Source organism: Clavispora lusitaniae (assembly GCF_014636115.1).
Source record: "Clavispora lusitaniae strain FDAARGOS_655 chromosome Unknown tig00000185_pilon, whole genome shotgun sequence".
Taxonomy (NCBI): domain Eukaryota; kingdom Fungi; phylum Ascomycota; class Pichiomycetes; order Serinales; family Metschnikowiaceae; genus Clavispora; species Clavispora lusitaniae.
The window spans coordinates 300857-316218 of record NW_027093979.1 but is presented as its reverse complement, the minus strand read 5'-3'; the positions used below and the strand labels follow the sequence as shown (position 1 = coordinate 316218).

Genomic DNA, 15362 nt, shown 5'->3' with positions numbered 1-15362 from the left:
TCATCAGACAATTTAGAAGAATTAATGTGCATTCTTGCTTTTGGCTATGAACTTTTCAAATGTTTGACTACCTTAGATTATTTCTGAGAAAGACGATTAGCTGACCACCCTCGTATTTAAAGCTATTCAAACTTCTTGGTGAACTTTATTTCCTCGCATCTCGTATGTCCTTTTAGACCTAATCTAGCTTTAGTATGTGTTCACTCTATTCTGAGATTGGAAGTCTTTTGTCCTTATCCTTTTCCAACTACTACCACATCCTTTTCCAATTACTGCCATAGTATTTTTGGTAAACTTTGACTTTTGTGAATAAAGATTAGCCGTAGCTATGTGTGGAACAAAGACGCACGCCAAGCCAAGTGGTGCGGTTATTTTTTGACAAGTGGGGCTGACATAAATTGTGCAGCCTGGCACTTGCAGACGTGCATGCATGACAGTGGTGTACGTCGTTTCGTGGGCCGACCGGACGGCCGGAAACACTAAAGCGACTCGGACCACCGCATATATTGAACGAATATAGAAGGGAGATATAAAATGACTAGAATTTGTGTTTACGTGACTTTTCTCCACACTAAAGATTTATTGTTCTGGCATATTGCTCTTGAAAAGTTTGCCTTCAACAAGTCCGTGATAGTTTAGTGGCTAGAATTACCGCTTGTCGCGCGGTAGACCGGGGTTCAATTCCCCGTCGCGGAGCTTTCTTTTTGGATTTTTTGCCGGTAGCAAGAGGATAATTTTCTGATTTTTTGATTCGGTAAAAGTGATTCTTGATTTCTCGATCGGATCAGCCTGTTAATATGTCGCATATAATCTCACATTAGTCATGCAATTAGCATTCTGTCATTATCTGATATGGGATGGATTCGTTATGTTAATTCTATGAAAAACCTGCAATGTGAAACCTATCCGAATTTGTTTGATAGCGGAAGAATCAAGAACGCGGTGTAGAATAGCTGATAGTTTCATCCTTCATTTCTATGATGAATCTTAGTGATCGCCCCATTAATAATGATGGACTCATGTGGCTTGACAATAGATATATTGACATGAACAATCAAATCAGCAGTACTTCATTTAGTCTACCATTTACAATCTTCCATCTGGCAGTCTACCATTTACTGACAGTTTTGCCATCTGGCAGTCTTATCTTTTGATAAAGTATCTGCAGACCGTTTAGGTGTCTTTCGTAAATTAGTATATGTTTCTGACAGAAACAGTTAAATAGCTGAGCTCCCAGAATCTCATACGCCTACCAATATAAGTAGTAGTGAAACAGTTTCAGCTCTAAATAATTTTTAAAACGATAGCAGACCGCCAAAGTGTTGAACTATATCGATCTAAAGTGTAAAGCAGAACATATCGAAAATCGGGAAAGGTTACTCGACAGGTAAAAAAAATTACTATTCTGTAACCCAAACTTGAAATGACTAGGCAAATTCCCAGTAGGCAATTCTGCTGAAAGCTATGAATAATTTATCCAACGGCACCTGGATTTAGTCATGGCTCGAAAAATGCGAGACAAACCACGTATAACAGAACAATCAAGATCCGAACATCCATCAACCCTCAAATCAAGTTAATCTTGAATCAAGTCATCGAATAATTGAATCAATAATTGAATCAATATTAATCAATATTAATCAATTAATCAATCAATAATTTGATGATCAATAACCTCAGCCTGCACACATACACAGATCCACATCACCGTTAACACCACCATGCGCTTGGAAAAGCTCAATCTCCGCAATCCCATCAGCATCGGCTACTATGACCCGTTTTCGGTGTTTCCGGCGGTCGAGCCCGAGTTCGTGTCGAAGTTCCCGCTCTCAAATCTTCACTGGAAGTACCATCCGCTCAAACCAGTGAAATCGATTCCTCTTCTCCCCGTGGCGCTTAAAGAAGAGGTGCCGTCGAAGCAGCACAAGAGCCAGGGGCTCCAGGCCCGGGGTTTTGACAATGTCTACCTCCGGCTCATTTTTGTCCAGGCGGAAAGTATGGACATTTACAAAAGCCAGGTTCGGCCGCTTATCATAGCGTGGCTTACGGAGCTTGTGGTTCCCGAGAGCATGGGCTGGGCCATAGTGTTGGTGGTGCCCAGCGCAAAGCTGGACAAGCCGTCGACCTTGATGAAAACGTCTGTTTTCGACAAGATCAACATGGATTTTGGCCCTGGCGGAAAATACATAGCCAAGGTGCAGACGGAGCTAGGAGTGGCGTCCGGCGCCGACGAAGACGGCCACGACCACATCTTCAAGCTCAGACAGACGTATTCGGACGACATGGCCAAGCTCTCGGAGTACAACCTGATTATTGCCCGATTCAAGATTCTCCTACTACAGACGTTTGACGCGAGGTACAACGCGTTCACGAGCGAGATCGAGCGGCTCGAAACCGAGCGGCTCCAGGCCCTGCCAGAAGGCGACAAGTTGGCCTCGCTTCGCTTGCTCTACAACAAGTTGAAGCTCATGCACATTTTGGGCGATATGCGCTTTTTGAGCGAGTCCTACGACCTTTACCTCGAAATAACAGAGCTTTTGAAGATTGTCGTGAAGGATTGCAGAGACGCCTTTGACGAGGCTGCGTGCTCGTTGCCCGAGAAAATCGACTTGGAAATGTTCTATTTGGAATCGGAACACGAGTCCAACGTTCCGTCATTGCAGTTGTCCCGCTATCTTTCCGAGAAAACGCCCATCAACTTGTTCGCCACGAAGGTAGGGCTTTTCGTCAACGCGTCGCTTCTTTTGCAGAGCTTGGCCAACTTTGCTACGTCTGTATCTGTTTCTTCTATCCACATTCTGAGTTTGCTCCAGAAATTGATCCTTTTCGTCAACGACATCGCCCACAACTACGCCAACACTCCGAAAATGAACGAGTGGTTCTGTGCGCTCATCGACTTCTACTTGAACTTGCCGCTTTCTCAGAAATTGATCGAAATCAACGACCAGAACTCCGATGGAAACGGTCCCACGCATGTCGCGGAGATTTTGGAATATACTGCAGAGCTTAGGCTTTTGAGACGGACAGTTCTCGGGAAATTGGCTGTGGCTTTGGGTTACGAGTTGCCTGAAGCAGGATTTTTCCTCGAAGACGTTTCTTTGGATGATTCGGAAAAGACCAGCAAAGGCGAACAAATTCTGTTCACGTATCTGCCATTGAGCAACGAACTCAGCAGCCAAGAGTCGTACGAGAAAAGCTTTGAGACTTTAACCGTCTCGGCCATTCAGGACTTTGCTTCCTGCGACAGAATCAAAACCATCGATCTCTTGAGTGTTGATTTGGCCATTTTGCATTACAGAAGAAAAGAGTACAGCGAAGCCTTTGACGTACTCCTGTCGCTGTACGATTATTTCATCCAGCATGGATGGAGTTTTATGGGCGGCGTTTTGCTAGAGGTGTATGTCGAGTGTCTCGAAAAGTTGGATATGGCCAACTATACAGAGCTTTTACGAACCAACTTGAAACTCTTCGCCACGTTGAAGTCTGGCGGAGCCTCTGTCCCGGGCATCAACAATTACAATTTGGTGAAGAACGAGAACCAGCGTCGCCGATTGTTTGACAAGATTTGCGACATTTCGTCTAAACTCGATAAGCCTTTCGTGTTTCCCATGGAGGAGCTTTTGGGGTTGCATGTCAGTCCTTATATCGAAGCAGATCCGGACGAAAAAGACTCGTATTCTGTGGTTATCAAGGTTGAAAATGATTTTGCCGTGGAAATGAAGATTGGAGAAATCGAGCTTCAGTTAGAAGAAATGGAAACCGGGAAGACGCTCGCATTCTATGCTGAAAATGTTACACTAAAAAGTGTCCAGCAACATGAGATTTTAGTCACGTCTAAAGTTTTCCGTCAAGGCGTGTTTAAACTAGTGGGTGTGGTTTTCAAAGTGACGGAAACGCTTCATTTTGTCCATGGTGCGATAGATAAAAGTGAATCAGAGGCCAATGAGACAGTTGTTCGTCATGGAATAGAAGAACCGCAACTCGAAAACACATCGCAGCTCCAAAAACACAATCAACCATTTATCATGTTCTCCGACCCGCGGAAGTTTAGAGTGGTGATATCTAAGCCTTCTCGGATCGAAATGGGCAACTCGTCGTTTGTTCTCTCATTGGAAAATGGAAGAGCAGAAATCGAAAATATCCATGTGGCCATTTCCAACATTACCCCAGGACTCAATATTGAGCCAGCTTCTCAGAGTCTCAGTATTGAGAAATTGTCCCCACAAGAATCTTGGTCACAACAGGTTCCTTTCACATATTACGGAGACACCAAACTTCTTACGTTGAATGTGGATGTCGAGTACGTTTCTGGCGAAGAAAAATTCGAGTTCCACACCACACTCAGCCACGATATAAACTTGGATTTGGCCATTTCTGTCCAAGATATTTTCCGTCTCCATTCGCTCTATTCGAAGTTTCAAATTGCAAGGGCCAATGGAGGGAACTTGGTTCGAGTACTTGACTGTTCTTTCGAAAGCCCCGATGGAAAGTACGAGATTTCCTCTCCTGAGCAGAAATTCGAGCCTTTACTCGTTTTTGGTGAGCAGCCAGCATATATGTTTTACCGTGTTCGGCCCAAGGGAGACATGGCACCTTCAGACACACTAGACTTGACAATCACGTATTCTGATTTGCACCAAGAGTGTGAGAGGGCGCTTTTCGAGAAATTGAGAATGGAACTTTGCGAGGCAAAACTCGAGCAGTATTTGCACGTTATCCAAAGCGAGCTTGGGCCCTTGGACTTTGACTTAAACCACTACGCCTTCCACGATACGGTGATTTTGAAGAACGCGAGTTCCTGTTCGAAAAAGGCAGACGCTGGCCTTTCTGCCGTTGTGAGAGAAAGTTCAAACAGAGAAGTTTTGCAAGAAATCTTAGCAAAATTGGCCACAAACATCCCGGGCAGCCCAGAGCGGTTTTCCCGCAAACACCAGCTTTACATTTCTGTGGCTGTTCCTTTTCTCAGCATGCTCCACCAGGTGGAATTTCAGTTTGAGCGGAAACTGCAATATTTTGTGGGAGAGCCCATTGAAGCCCGACTTTGCATTGACTCGTCGCCCAAATGGAAGAGCACCGATGTGCCGTCTCCGATATTGGCGTCGTCGTCGCCCGTGGCCAAGAAAACCCCAGCCTCGAGAAACTTCCATTTTTCTGTTGTGCAAGAGGAAAATTGGATCATCTCGGGATTCAAAAAACAAAGCTTCGAGATTGACGAATCTGGAGGCCACCGCGAGTTTTCCATCACGTTGATACCTTTGAATGTTGGCCATCTTCAGCTTCCGAAAGTATTTATCAGGCCGAATTCGGCGCAAGAGCAAAGCATGGATGTGGTGAACGAAAACGCGCTTGAGACAGTTTTGGTTGTTCCAGAACTAGATAGCATAACTTTTTCCTTTTAGATAAAAATACAAATAGCATTTTCGCCCGGCCCTAGATTGTAAAAAGCAAAAAAATGGCGTTTTGCGCAAACCAGGAATCGAACCAGGGACTCAACAATGGGAATGTTGGATTTTACCACTAAACTATTTGCGCAGTATGATAAAAAATGGCAGAGTTGAGATATAAGAAATAGAGTACGAATTGAAGATTAGAAAAAACCTAGTTTAATCCAGTGGTAGACGTTGTTTCCTGTCTTTCAAACCTAATACCTTATTTTCCTTATTTTCATCTTGGAATTCTTGAGTCGTCTAGTAAAGAACAAATGTAACTACTAATATTTTCATCAAATTGGGAGACATTGGGCTATATCCATCTCTCTGGAATTCAAGGATGTTCCGTTTCTTGTTTGTCCATTGCCTCTCATAGCAAAGTGGTCTAGCAATGGATAGAACCGAATTCTAGTCAATTCGAGATTTCAATTTAGGCCCGTGAATTTAAACATGTTCGTCCGTCTCCAAAAGCTCTCTCAATATTCTTCCTTCCTTCATTCCATGTCAACATTCTGATTCTTATTCATTCTCATCATTCTTATCATTCTCATCATTCTCACTCATTTATTCTCACTCATTCTCACTCATTTATTCTCACTCATTTATTCTCACTCATTTATTCTCATCATACTTCTCCTCTTGCATACAGAAGAAGAACACCTTCAATGGAAGACACGTACATCCCGATCCCCCATTATCCGCCGTTCAAGCTCAGATCGTCTCTTATCGACAAGGATCCCGTGATCTGGGTGCATCTTTTGGAAGGCTACATCCAGCTCTGCCAGGTTCTCTTGAGTGGCAAAATCAAGCTCAATGTCAAGAGCCAGCAACAGTTCCAACTTTTCCTCAAGGTGTATCTTGCCGAAACGTCGGAGGAAACGACCCGGATCTTCTCTCTTGGCGCCATCAACCCGGAGATCCGCAAAAACACCGCCTTGCTTCGGGCCTATGTTTTGCAAGTCATAAAGCTGTACAGCGTGGTGAAACTCGGCCTAGGACCAGAGTCCTTGTGGCATTTTGTGTTGGTGTACGTGGAAAAAAACACAAGCCTTGTCCGCCGGCTCATCGACGGGTCGTTCAAGTCGCCAATGAACGACAACAAGAAACTGGGCAAGATCTCGCTGGTGCCAGTGCTCCGAAAACACTTGGCCGAGCAGATTGGCGCAGGCAAATTCTCTCTCCACCACTTGAAGTACCTTGCCATGCTTTTGGGCCAGCAAACGACGGGCCCGGTGCAGAAATTTCTGCTCAGCGGCGCAAAAACAAGCAAAAAAATCGTCTCCAAGGACAAGAACAAGACCGCAGGCGTTTCTTTCGCCGAAACGTTTGTGAACGAAGACTGGATCGAGGCATTGGAGAGACTCTATGCGGGCGGAAAAAGTGTCCACGCCCACATAGTCAAGCTGGCGATGGTTATTAGTGTTTTGTCGCTTTCGCCGGCCAAGTTGGCCAAAGTCATGTCTGTGTTGGGCATTTCCAGCTCCGGCACCTTGGCGATGTCGCCGTTGCTCAGTGCCATAATCCTATCCGAGCCGTACAAGGAAATGAACCCGGGCTTGGAAGAACGGTTGCCCTTTTTAAGAAGCATTTCCATCAAAACTGCGCCATCCGTCAACATGAAAGACGTTGAGTTTTTGGTGGACATGTTTCCTGCCCTCACCGAGCTGAAGGCCAAGACCGTGCTTTTGGAGAACGACGGGAACGTCGAGAAAGTGACCAATGTGCTTCTCGAAAATCCTCTGCTCGTAGACTCGATTGCTGACTTCGAGGAAACCCAAAAGAAGGAAATCACAGTGTCCCAGGCGGAATTGGAACGCGGCCTTGCAAGGTTCAGCCTTCAGGAAAACGAAACCACCGAGGTTCTTGGCAAGCAGTCGAAAGAACCGGAAAAGGCGTCTGCCGAAGAAATGAAAAAGCGAACCTTATCCGCCGCTTTGAAGCTTCTCTATGAAAGCGACGAGGACGAAAGAGACGACACGTATGACGACCAAGAACACACTTCCGGAGCTGCATTCTACGAGTACGAGAAGAAGCCGAAAAACAAGGATAAGGCCCGTTTGGCAGTGTTTGAAGATGAAAACGAACCCGTTCCAGAAACTCAAGGATCGCCTGCTCCGGCGCCGCCCGTGGTGGATAAGAATGAACTTAATTTGTTTGGGTACTTCAAGACCGAGGGAGAAGCTGCGTTCGACAAGAGCTCTCGCAAGTCCAAGATCAGAGGCGAAATGAAAAACGCCACGAAATGGACAGACGAGCAGATCGAGGGCTGGTTCCGCATGCTCCACAAGTCGCCAAAGAGATTCCGTCTTTTGGAAGAACAGTATGTTTTCCATTTTTCCAATAAGAGGAGAACACAGAGGGACGCCGAGGTAAAAGAGACAAGAAAACCTTCAACGCCAACACCAACAGACAGACGCACGCAGGCGAGAAAAGAAAAGAATAAAGCTGTGGTGGGGAATCATAATAGGAAAGGACGTCACAACAGGAAAGCGCAGGCTGAGCTTGCTGGCATGCAATGAGGAAGACATAGAGACAGGCACAGAGATAGAGTAAACAGAGAGAGCGAACTGGATTCATTCGGCGCTTATGGAACTGCATTTTCACCTTCAAATGTCTAATGTACATTGAGAAACGCCAACAGCGGCCAACTATGTAAGAATGCAGAGAAAACAACTTGGACAGCTTTCTACCATCCTTGGTCGAAGAGCATGGAAACAGACTCACCGTTGTGGATTCTTCTGATGGCCTCAGCAAAAATCCGCGACACATCCAACACCTCAAATCTCTTCTCACCCAAAAAGGCAACATTGTCAGCTTGTGGGATACTGTTGGTGGTGACGAGCTTGTCGATATCCGAAACGAGAACCTTCTCAATTGCGTCCCCGCTGAAAACACCATGTGTAACCAAACAGTAAACAAACGAAGCGCCGGTGTCTTTCAAAAGCTTGGCTGCCCTCGTTATCGTGGTACAAGTGTCTGCAAGATCATCAATCAATACACATACGCGACCCTTGACGTCACCAACAAGCATCGATGGATTGGTCATTTGTGTAGTAGAGTTCGTGCTGGCCATGGAGACGGACGCTGAAAGAAGTGGTGATCCGACAGTTTCCTGGGTAACCTTAATTTTACGCTCCTTGTGGATCAACGCAAATGAGCAGCCAATAGCATCAGCGATAGCAGTGGCTCTTTTGGCTCCACCGCTGTCTGGGGACACAATAACACAGTCTCTATAATTTGGAACATAGTCCATGATGTATCTTTTGAACAACGGCCTCAGATACAAGTTATCCACCTGGATATCAAAGAATCCTTGGAACTGAGGATCATGTAAATCCATTGTTATGCATCTATCCGCGCCAGCAGTAGTCAATAAGCTAGCCACAAGCGTTCCGCTAGGACTGACCCATTGCTTGTATCCACTACTGCCTCTACCATTCTCGTCAACTGCACCCAACAAGTTGATAGCAGAGGCGTTAGTTACAATCTCTTTCGGTTTCGATAGGAAATGAGAAAAGACGTTATTGTTTGCGTTCTTGCTCTGGCCATCCATAGCGACTTTTGGGTTTTCCGGTTGTCTTGAGTATGGGAAGAAAGGTAAAACGACAGTGACTCTTTTGGCACTGGCAGTTTTGCATGCGGAGATTAAGATGAGGAGTTCCATGAAATTGTCATTTACGTTGCCTGAGCCACTTTGTACAATGAACACATCCTTTTCACGCACAGAGCCCTTGATTTCGATAGATGTTTCACCATTGGAAAATTTGCGCAGTTCAACCTGCCCTTGCTCAAGGGTCAAGTTTCGACATATAGACCGTGTGAGACCTTCAATAGATGTCCCGCAAAGAACAACAATATCCTTCATGATGGAGAACGTGGGGGAGAAAATTTTAGTGTACCAATTTGTTAAAAATGCGCAGGCCCAAGATTTGAGCACGTGACACTATCACCACATATTCGGCAGAATCATGATGAACAAAACCCAAAGAGATGGCCTAGAAAAGAAAGAAAAGTCTAGAAACGAACCTCGTAAGAACCTGCGTGTGTAGTATAGCGGACCCATTTGACAGTTCTGTAATTGGCCTTTTCCACTACTTTCAAATACCGAACTGCAAGACGACTGGCACTGTATGTATCCATCTTGAAATCCATGGATATAGGTGGTCGAGACCATCCACTAAAGCCTTCTCCATATGGCATTTCGACAGACAACTGGCCATGAGTCTCGCCATGCACTTTGTTGAGTCGCCAGACGACGGCAGAGGTTTCTGGGTCAAATTGCGCTTTCCCCACAGAAGCGTGCGCAGTTACACGGCCGACATTTTTGAAAACAGGAACACGTATTTGAACTCCAGTTGCCAATGTTTTCGGCGGGTAATTCGAACGAATATGCAACGTGAGACAAAGCTTATCCGGAAGCTCGTCAACGCGTGGAATCAACGAAAATGGCAAGCTACCACGGCGAGCCAAATGGTATGACATGAGCTGGAAAGTGCCATCTGGAGGAACAAAACGAATGACATGCTCAGAGTCGTACATGGCCAAATCAACACATTGGTGGAACTTGAAGTCGTCCAAAGAGACAGAGCCCAATGCGTCGTCACGTTCATCAGCAAGCCCAAAACGGCACACGGGCATTCCAGACAACCGGGTCTTCATGGTTATGGTGCCGTCAATGTACAGCCGAAGAGCCTGACCACGGGCGTCGATGAGTACATGAACTTTTTCGTCGACATTCAAATGGATTTCGTTTCGGCGGTACTTGAGACCCTGCTCACGCCAAGGCACTTTACTGATGTCATAGGCTGGGTCGTTCATCGATTTTTCCGAAGGTTTGGAGCTCCCATGGTTATTGGAATCAGCCACGGAGCGCGAGCGGGGTGCGCCGATCCGGAGACCAGGCACCACAGATGCCACATGGGCCGCTTCTGTATTTGTTGGGAATCCGAAATCTGCCACCTCATCAAGAACCTCATAAATGTCGGCAAAGTTTGCAGTGATGTCGTCTTCAGTCAATGCACGCGACGAGTTGGAAGCGAAAAGTTGTTCAAACAACGCGACAAGCGACTCCAAGAATTCCATCACCACCAGAGCATCCTGGTTCGAGCGCGTTACAGCCACAAACCAAAGGTGGGCCGTGTGGACATAGAGAAAAGATGTAGAGCCCAAGGTTAACACCGGCAGTACCGTTTCGCGAGAAGACGTACGGGTCGAAGGAGTGATGACCTGGAGCCGGAAAATATCCAGGACATTTCGCTTGACCGAATCCTTGTAGAACTTGACCATTAGCACGTCGCCAATGGCATTGTAGATGAAAACGGCGCTGATCATTGACGTTTTAGATCCGGAGTGGGCGGACTCAGCCTTTAGCGCGCGAGTCGAAAGCGGGCTCACGTGACCGTGGGCACATGCCAAAGGACCTCGATGTTTTGACTTTTCAGGCTGCCAAAATAGCTGCCAAAATAGCTGCCAGGTATAAAGACCAACAGGAAAATCAAGAACGAAAATGAAAGAAAAACTGAAAGAAAAAAAAAAACTGAAAGAGAAAGAAAATAAAAGAAAAAACTGAACGCAGAAGGAAGGTTGAAGAACAAATCAGGAAAGAAGTAAATCAGGAAAAGTTCACAGTGAATCTGAAGTTCAAAGTAAGCAAGTGAAATTGAAAGGTCTAGAAGAGCAAAAAGAAAAGAAGCCAAGAAGAAAAAAAAACCAAGAGCTAAAAGCAACCAAGTAACTAAAAAAAAGTTATAGACAACATCAGGGGAAAATACGACAATGTCAAATGTCTAGAGCAGGAAAATCTCTATATTTGTTCCGAAAAGCGAAAGTGTTGGCGATGGAAACAACTCTTTTATCCGGATAAAACTGGCTATTCGCGGACGGAAGCAAATCCTGGTACTGGAGGTGCGCATGAAGCCTTACATTGGGGCGGGGCCCTGAGATGTATAGAGACATTTAGGCGACATGCATTATACCTGTCTTAGCAGGATATTTGCAGCCGCCGAACATTTGAGCCCGCGAAGCGAATACCTTTCTTACCAGGATATTCTCTAAACTGTGGGGCGCAATTTGGGATGCGCGGCGTTTTGGACCGACAGGCGTGACAAAAAATCCGGGGAAACACCCGTACATCTCCAACCACAATCTTGTTTGGTTTGGAAAAATTGTGGTGGCTTCGATGGGAAAAGCCTTGCCGGACTTTTACCGGAGGGTAGAGACATGTACACGAAGCTCAGAGTCACCATTTGACGGATGTTAGAGCCACGGAAGTAAAAGCCCGCGCGACATTTCTTCAGAGGCGGTGCGACATTGGTCACCGGCGCCTGGCATTCTTGACCCCGCGACATGTAATAGTTGGGCGCTGACCACGACATCGCCGTACACCCCACTTTGATGCCGAATGTCAAAATCCCGGGAACCGACTTGTGACATAAGTAAAAGAAACAAAAACCCCAACCGCCCATTTACAAGTCCAAGTATAAATACGAGTCAACGAGACCCAAAAATTTTTTTTCACGCAACAATTCCCGAAGCTGGCCCACCTGTCTTAACCGGATCAGCATCCACACTATATATAACTGAGAGATTATCTGGCACCTTCTTGTCCAGTGTCGTTTGGTTTTAAATTTTACAAAAAGCAAAACCGCCTTTCCAAAAGAAACGCAAACTTCTTTTCGCCATGAGTGTTGACGTGTCTAGCTTGACTATCCAGGCCGATTCGGATTCGTCCTCGGTCCACCTGTTCAGAAACGACTACATTACTACACCCTTCTCGGGAAAACAGCGCCAGTTCGACGAGGTGCTCGACTTGTTGGAGTCGACAGGCCTCATTCCAGACACTTTGATTGAGCTGGAGGCCCGCTGGTTCTACGATTGCTTGGGAATTGACGATGTCTTTTTCGCCCGTGAATCGCCGCAAGGAATTGCCTCTCACATCCACTCGTTATACTCGTGCAAAGTCCAGGCGTTTGCGTCCGACACCCGTGTGCAAGAGCAGCCATTGATCCGCTACAAGCGCGAGGCCGAGGACCATGCTGTCTTTTTCGACACGCAGATCCAAGGGGCGCCTCAGGGGCTCCGTTTTGATGAATACATTGACGACAAGTACATTGATCCGTCACACGGCGCTGGCGCGTACAGGCTCGAGTACTTTTCCGCTCCGCTCAATGTCTCCTCAGACCCGATTTTGGCTGGTGTTGCCGAGAAATACTCTTCGCCAGAGAGCGCAGCCGTGTTTGCCCGCCAACAGGTACGGTGCCACTTCATCTACAAGACAAAGTACGTGGATGAGGCAGCAGACGCCAACGAAACGGATATCAACCGTATTGGTGACGAGACGTTTTTGAAGATCGTTTCCGCCAACACCAAGGCCGTCTATTCCGACATCATCCGCCGCGTGGTGGCCTCGACAGGTCCGGTGATTCAGCACTTTGCTGTGGACGACTCGGATGAGTACCGTGTGGTTATCGGGTTCCGCCAGAAAACCTCTCCACACTACAACTCGGCCTTGTCAGACTTGGCAGACTACTACAAGCTCCGCACCACTAGAAAATACGTTGAGCAATTTTCAAACGGTGTCACTGTGATCTCCATGTACATTCGTGGAACAGAGCTCAGTAAAAAAAACCCTCTCGACTTGCTGATCTACCAGGTTATCAAGGAAGCTTCGTTGCTTTACTGTATCCCACACAACTACTTCCACGACTTGTTCGCACAACGTGAATTGTCCTTGCAAGAGGCTATTTACTCGCAGTGTGGTGTCATTTTCGTGACACACTTCTTGAACAGATTGGGTCCTGAATACACCAAATTGTCGCAGTTGCTCGATCCTTCGAAGCTGATCCAGCATGCTGAGGTGTTGAACTCGTTGAAGAAGCGTTTGCGGGCCGAAACTTACACCCAGGATTACATCAAGGATGTCTTTTCTGTGAAAAAAGATATTGTCCGCAAGTTGTACCGCCTGTTCGCCGATGTTCACTACATCCGCCTGTCTATGGAGAAGACTTTGTCTTACCAGAGACTTTCACAAATCACTCCAGTGGGTTCAGAAGAGGAGTTTGAACATTTGCTCAGCAGAGAATGTTCTCAGAATGAGCATCACGCCGTGGTTTTGCGTGCGCTCTACATGTTCAACAAGGCTGTGCTCAAGACGAACTTCTACACCTCTACAAAGGTTGCCATCTCTTTCAGATTGAACCCTTCGTTCTTGCCTGTTTCGGAATACCCAGAAACACCTTTCGGTATGTTTTTCGTTGTGGGTTCGGATTTCAGAGGTTTCCACATTCGTTTCAGAGACATTGCTCGTGGTGGTATCCGTATTGTCCGCTCGCGCTCCGTTGATGCCTATAATGTGAATGTGCGCAACTTGTTTGATGAGAACTACAACTTGGCTGCAACGCAACAAAAGAAAAACAAAGACATTCCCGAGGGTGGCTCTAAAGGTGTTATCTTGCTTGATCCAGGTATGGCTCAAGAGACCCCTAAAGCCTCGTTTGAGAAGTACATTGACTCCTTGATCGACTTGTTGCTTAAGCAGCACATCCCAGGAGCCAAGGAACCATACGTGGACCTCTACCAGCAACAAGAAATTCTCTTTTTGGGCCCAGATGAAGGTACTGCCGGTTACGTTGATTGGGCTGCTCTTCATGCTCGCAGTAGAGGTGCTCCATGGTGGAAGTCCTTCTTTACTGGTAAGAGCCAGCAAATCGGAGGTATTCCTCACGACGAGTATGGTATGACCACGTTATCTGTCAGAGCATATGTCAACAAGATTTACGAAAAACTTGGAGTCGACAACGCCACTGTCAGGAAAGTCCAGACTGGTGGTCCTGACGGAGACTTGGGGTCCAACGAAATCAAGCTCTCTAGAAATGAGAACTACGTTGGTATCGTCGACGGTTCTGGTGTCATTGCCGATCCTAATGGCTTGGACAAGCAAGAACTTTTGCGCTTAGCTCATGAGCGTAAGATGATTGACCACTATGATCGCAGCAAGCTCTCAAAGGATGGATTTGTTGTCTTGGTTGACGATGTTGAGGTGACGTTGCCAAACGGAATGGTGGTGACATCTGGCGTTTCGTTCCGTAACTCTTTCCACGTGAAGCTTAGAGAGATCTATGGACCTCAAGGTGTGGACTTGTTTGTTCCTTGCGGAGGTAGACCAGCTGCCATTGACACCAACAATGTTCACGAATTGATTGACCAAAAGACAGGCAAGAGCATCATTCCGTACTTTGTGGAAGGTGCCAATCTTTTCATCACGCAATCGGCCAAGATTATTTTGGAGCAAGCGGGATGCATTGTGTTCAAAGATGCGTCTACGAACAAGGGTGGTGTGACCTCGTCTTCTCTTGAAGTGCTTGCTGCTCTTTCGTTTGACGACAAGGGCTTCTTGGAGAACATGTGTGTCGGCAAGAACGGTGTCAAGCCACAGTTCTACGAGGACTACGTCAAGGATGTGCAAGCGAAGATTGTGTCCAATGCCGAGGCCGAATTTGAAGGATTGTGGCTGTTGAGACAATCTACAGGGCAACCTATCACCGAGTTGTCCGATAAACTTTCGCAGGCGATCAACAAGTTAGCCGACGAGTTGGCCAACTCGAAGGAATTGTGGAACGACGATGTTGATTTCCGGAACGCTGTCTTGGTGGACGCTCTCCCACCATTGTTGTTACAGAAGATCGGCATCAAGGACATCTTGGCGCGTGTTCCGGAAACATACTTGAAGGCGTTGTTCGCCACGCGGTTGGCGGCCCGGTTTGTCTACTCACGCGGTATCGACTCCAACCCGGCCAAGTTCTTGGAGTTCATTTCGCTGATCAGAAAGGAGTTTGTCGCCCGCAAGCTTTTGTAGGCGCAGGTAATAGAAAAAACATTGGGTTTACTATGATGTAGTGAGAAAAAAACATTGGGTTTACTATGATAGTGACTTTC

General features: G+C 46.5%; 5 protein-coding genes and 2 non-coding genes across 7 annotated transcripts; 4 read left to right on the top strand and 3 right to left on the bottom strand. All coding sequences in view use genetic code 12, as the record gives it.

Moving 5' to 3' along the window:
- The first annotated feature begins 624 nt into the window (after window positions 1-624).
- FOB63_005628 lies at window positions 625-696 on the top strand. The gene has a single exon. It is a non-coding gene; the product is annotated as a tRNA-Asp (tRNA).
- A 1025-nt stretch (window positions 697-1721) lies between these two features.
- Window positions 1722-5399, top strand: FOB63_003810 (transport protein particle complex II subunit; the record flags this gene model as incomplete). The annotated part of the gene is made up of 1 exon (XM_002614645.2): window positions 1722-5399. The coding sequence occupies one exon, from the start codon at window positions 1722-1724 to the stop codon at window positions 5397-5399; it is 3678 nt and encodes a 1225-aa protein (XP_002614691.2).
- A 62-nt stretch (window positions 5400-5461) lies between these two features.
- FOB63_005616 lies at window positions 5462-5532 on the bottom strand. Its single transcript has one exon. It is a non-coding gene; the product is annotated as a tRNA-Gly (tRNA).
- Window positions 5533-6094: 562 nt separating this feature from the next.
- On the top strand, window positions 6095-7948 carry FOB63_003809 (uncharacterized protein; the record flags this gene model as incomplete). Its single annotated transcript, XM_002614646.1, has 1 exon — window positions 6095-7948. The coding sequence occupies one exon, from the start codon at window positions 6095-6097 to the stop codon at window positions 7946-7948; it is 1854 nt and encodes a 617-aa protein (XP_002614692.1).
- Window positions 7949-8115: 167 nt separating this feature from the next.
- PRS5 (ribose phosphate diphosphokinase subunit) lies at window positions 8116-9294 on the bottom strand (the record flags this gene model as incomplete). Its single annotated transcript, XM_002614647.1, has 1 exon — window positions 8116-9294. One exon carries the CDS (start codon window positions 9292-9294, stop codon window positions 8116-8118), a length of 1179 nt encoding a protein of 392 aa, XP_002614693.1.
- A 149-nt stretch (window positions 9295-9443) lies between these two features.
- APM4 (Apm4p) lies at window positions 9444-10760 on the bottom strand (the record flags this gene model as incomplete). The annotated part of the gene is made up of 1 exon (XM_002614648.1): window positions 9444-10760. The coding sequence occupies one exon, from the start codon at window positions 10758-10760 to the stop codon at window positions 9444-9446; it is 1317 nt and encodes a 438-aa protein (XP_002614694.1).
- Window positions 10761-12108: 1348 nt separating this feature from the next.
- Window positions 12109-15282, top strand: GDH2 (glutamate dehydrogenase (NAD(+)); the record flags this gene model as incomplete). Its single annotated transcript, XM_002614649.1, has 1 exon — window positions 12109-15282. The coding sequence occupies one exon, from the start codon at window positions 12109-12111 to the stop codon at window positions 15280-15282; it is 3174 nt and encodes a 1057-aa protein (XP_002614695.1).
- Window positions 15283-15362: the final 80 nt, after the last annotated feature.